The following is a 1122-nucleotide window of genomic DNA, read 5'->3' on the forward strand; positions in this document are numbered from 1 at the left end:
CGGCAGTGCAACGAGAAGGACCTGGAGCGCAAGCCCAGCCTGCCACTCACCATGAGTGACCCCGACTGCAATCACTACAGCTACCGGGGCGCCCCATGAGCTGTGTACCGGACTGCGGACCAGCCCCTCGCCGTGCTCTGCACCACTCCTGGCAAGGGGGATGGGGACGCTGGCTCTGTATTACCCGTTGGCTCTGGTGCCTCCCGCTGCTACAGGTACCTGTGGGACAGCTGCGTCCGTCCCTGATCCTGCAGAGCTGCAGATCCCGCCTCCCTGTGCCCACGGTGCCTCTGCTTGCTGGTGCCTGGCGATCCCAGCACCCTACCCTTGGAAAGGGAAGGTCCTCAGTCCCCTGTATGTCTGAGTTGTGCTCAAAGGCTGCTGTCCCAGCCCTCTGCGTGGAGGGAGGGAGGGAGGGGAGGGTGGCACGTGGGGGTGCCTGTGCTGAGTGTGTGTTATCCCTGTCAAATTATCCAGCCCTACGAGTACAAATCCTCACAAGCACAGAGGGAGGACAACAGCAGCAATACTTTTTTGGAAAGGGTTAAAGCGATTCCCCATTCCCTGGTTACCTTTAAAAGCAGCCCTGGCCACCAGCAGCTGCTGTGAGCGAAGGGTGCCCAGGCCGGCTCTTCTCTGGTGGTGCTCAGTGTCACAGTGCTGGAAGCGAGAGCTCCTTGCACCCTTCCTGCTTCGCACCTGGCTTGGGGCGAGGGGGATGCACGAGCTTTTGTCACTCCTGCAGCTTCCGCTGATGCTTTAGGGGGGTATAGGTGGGGTTGGGATAAGGGGAGATGCTTTCTGTGGTAAAGGAAAATGAATGGGGATGCGGAGCTCGACACAAGACTCCAAATGTCCTGGGAAGGTGGGGAGTGAGCCACGGAGCAGTCCCATTGCTGACACGCAGCAGCCTCCCGCACTGGAGCACTGTGGGCCTCTTTTTAACTATATGCATTTTCATTATGATGTGTTTTTGTAAAAATGTGGTTTTTAAATTAGATCATCCTTAAAGAATGTTGGTGTCAGGCCTCTTCTCTTACTCCATGGATGCTCCTGGCCGTGGCGTGGATGAGCTTAAGCGGTTACGGCTACTTTTTCCAAGGGAAGGTGGTCTGAAGCCCC

At 57.2% G+C, this 1122-nt stretch overlaps 1 protein-coding gene across 1 annotated transcript in view; it reads left to right on the top strand.

The window, feature by feature from the left end:
• Positions 1-99, top strand: part of PPAP2C (phosphatidic acid phosphatase type 2C) — a 1741-nt gene extending 1642 nt beyond the window's left edge. The window contains exon 5 of the mRNA XM_010136942.1: positions 7-99. Coding sequence (XP_010135244.1) covers positions 7-99 — 93 coding nt within the window. The remainder of the gene's footprint in view (positions 1-6) is intronic.
• The last annotated feature ends 1023 nt before the right edge of the window (positions 100-1122 follow it).

This window comes from Buceros rhinoceros, unplaced genomic scaffold (genome assembly GCF_000710305.1).
Source record: "Buceros rhinoceros silvestris isolate BGI_N320 unplaced genomic scaffold, ASM71030v1 scaffold35335, whole genome shotgun sequence".
NCBI classification, from domain to species: Eukaryota; Metazoa; Chordata; class Aves; order Bucerotiformes; family Bucerotidae; genus Buceros; species Buceros rhinoceros.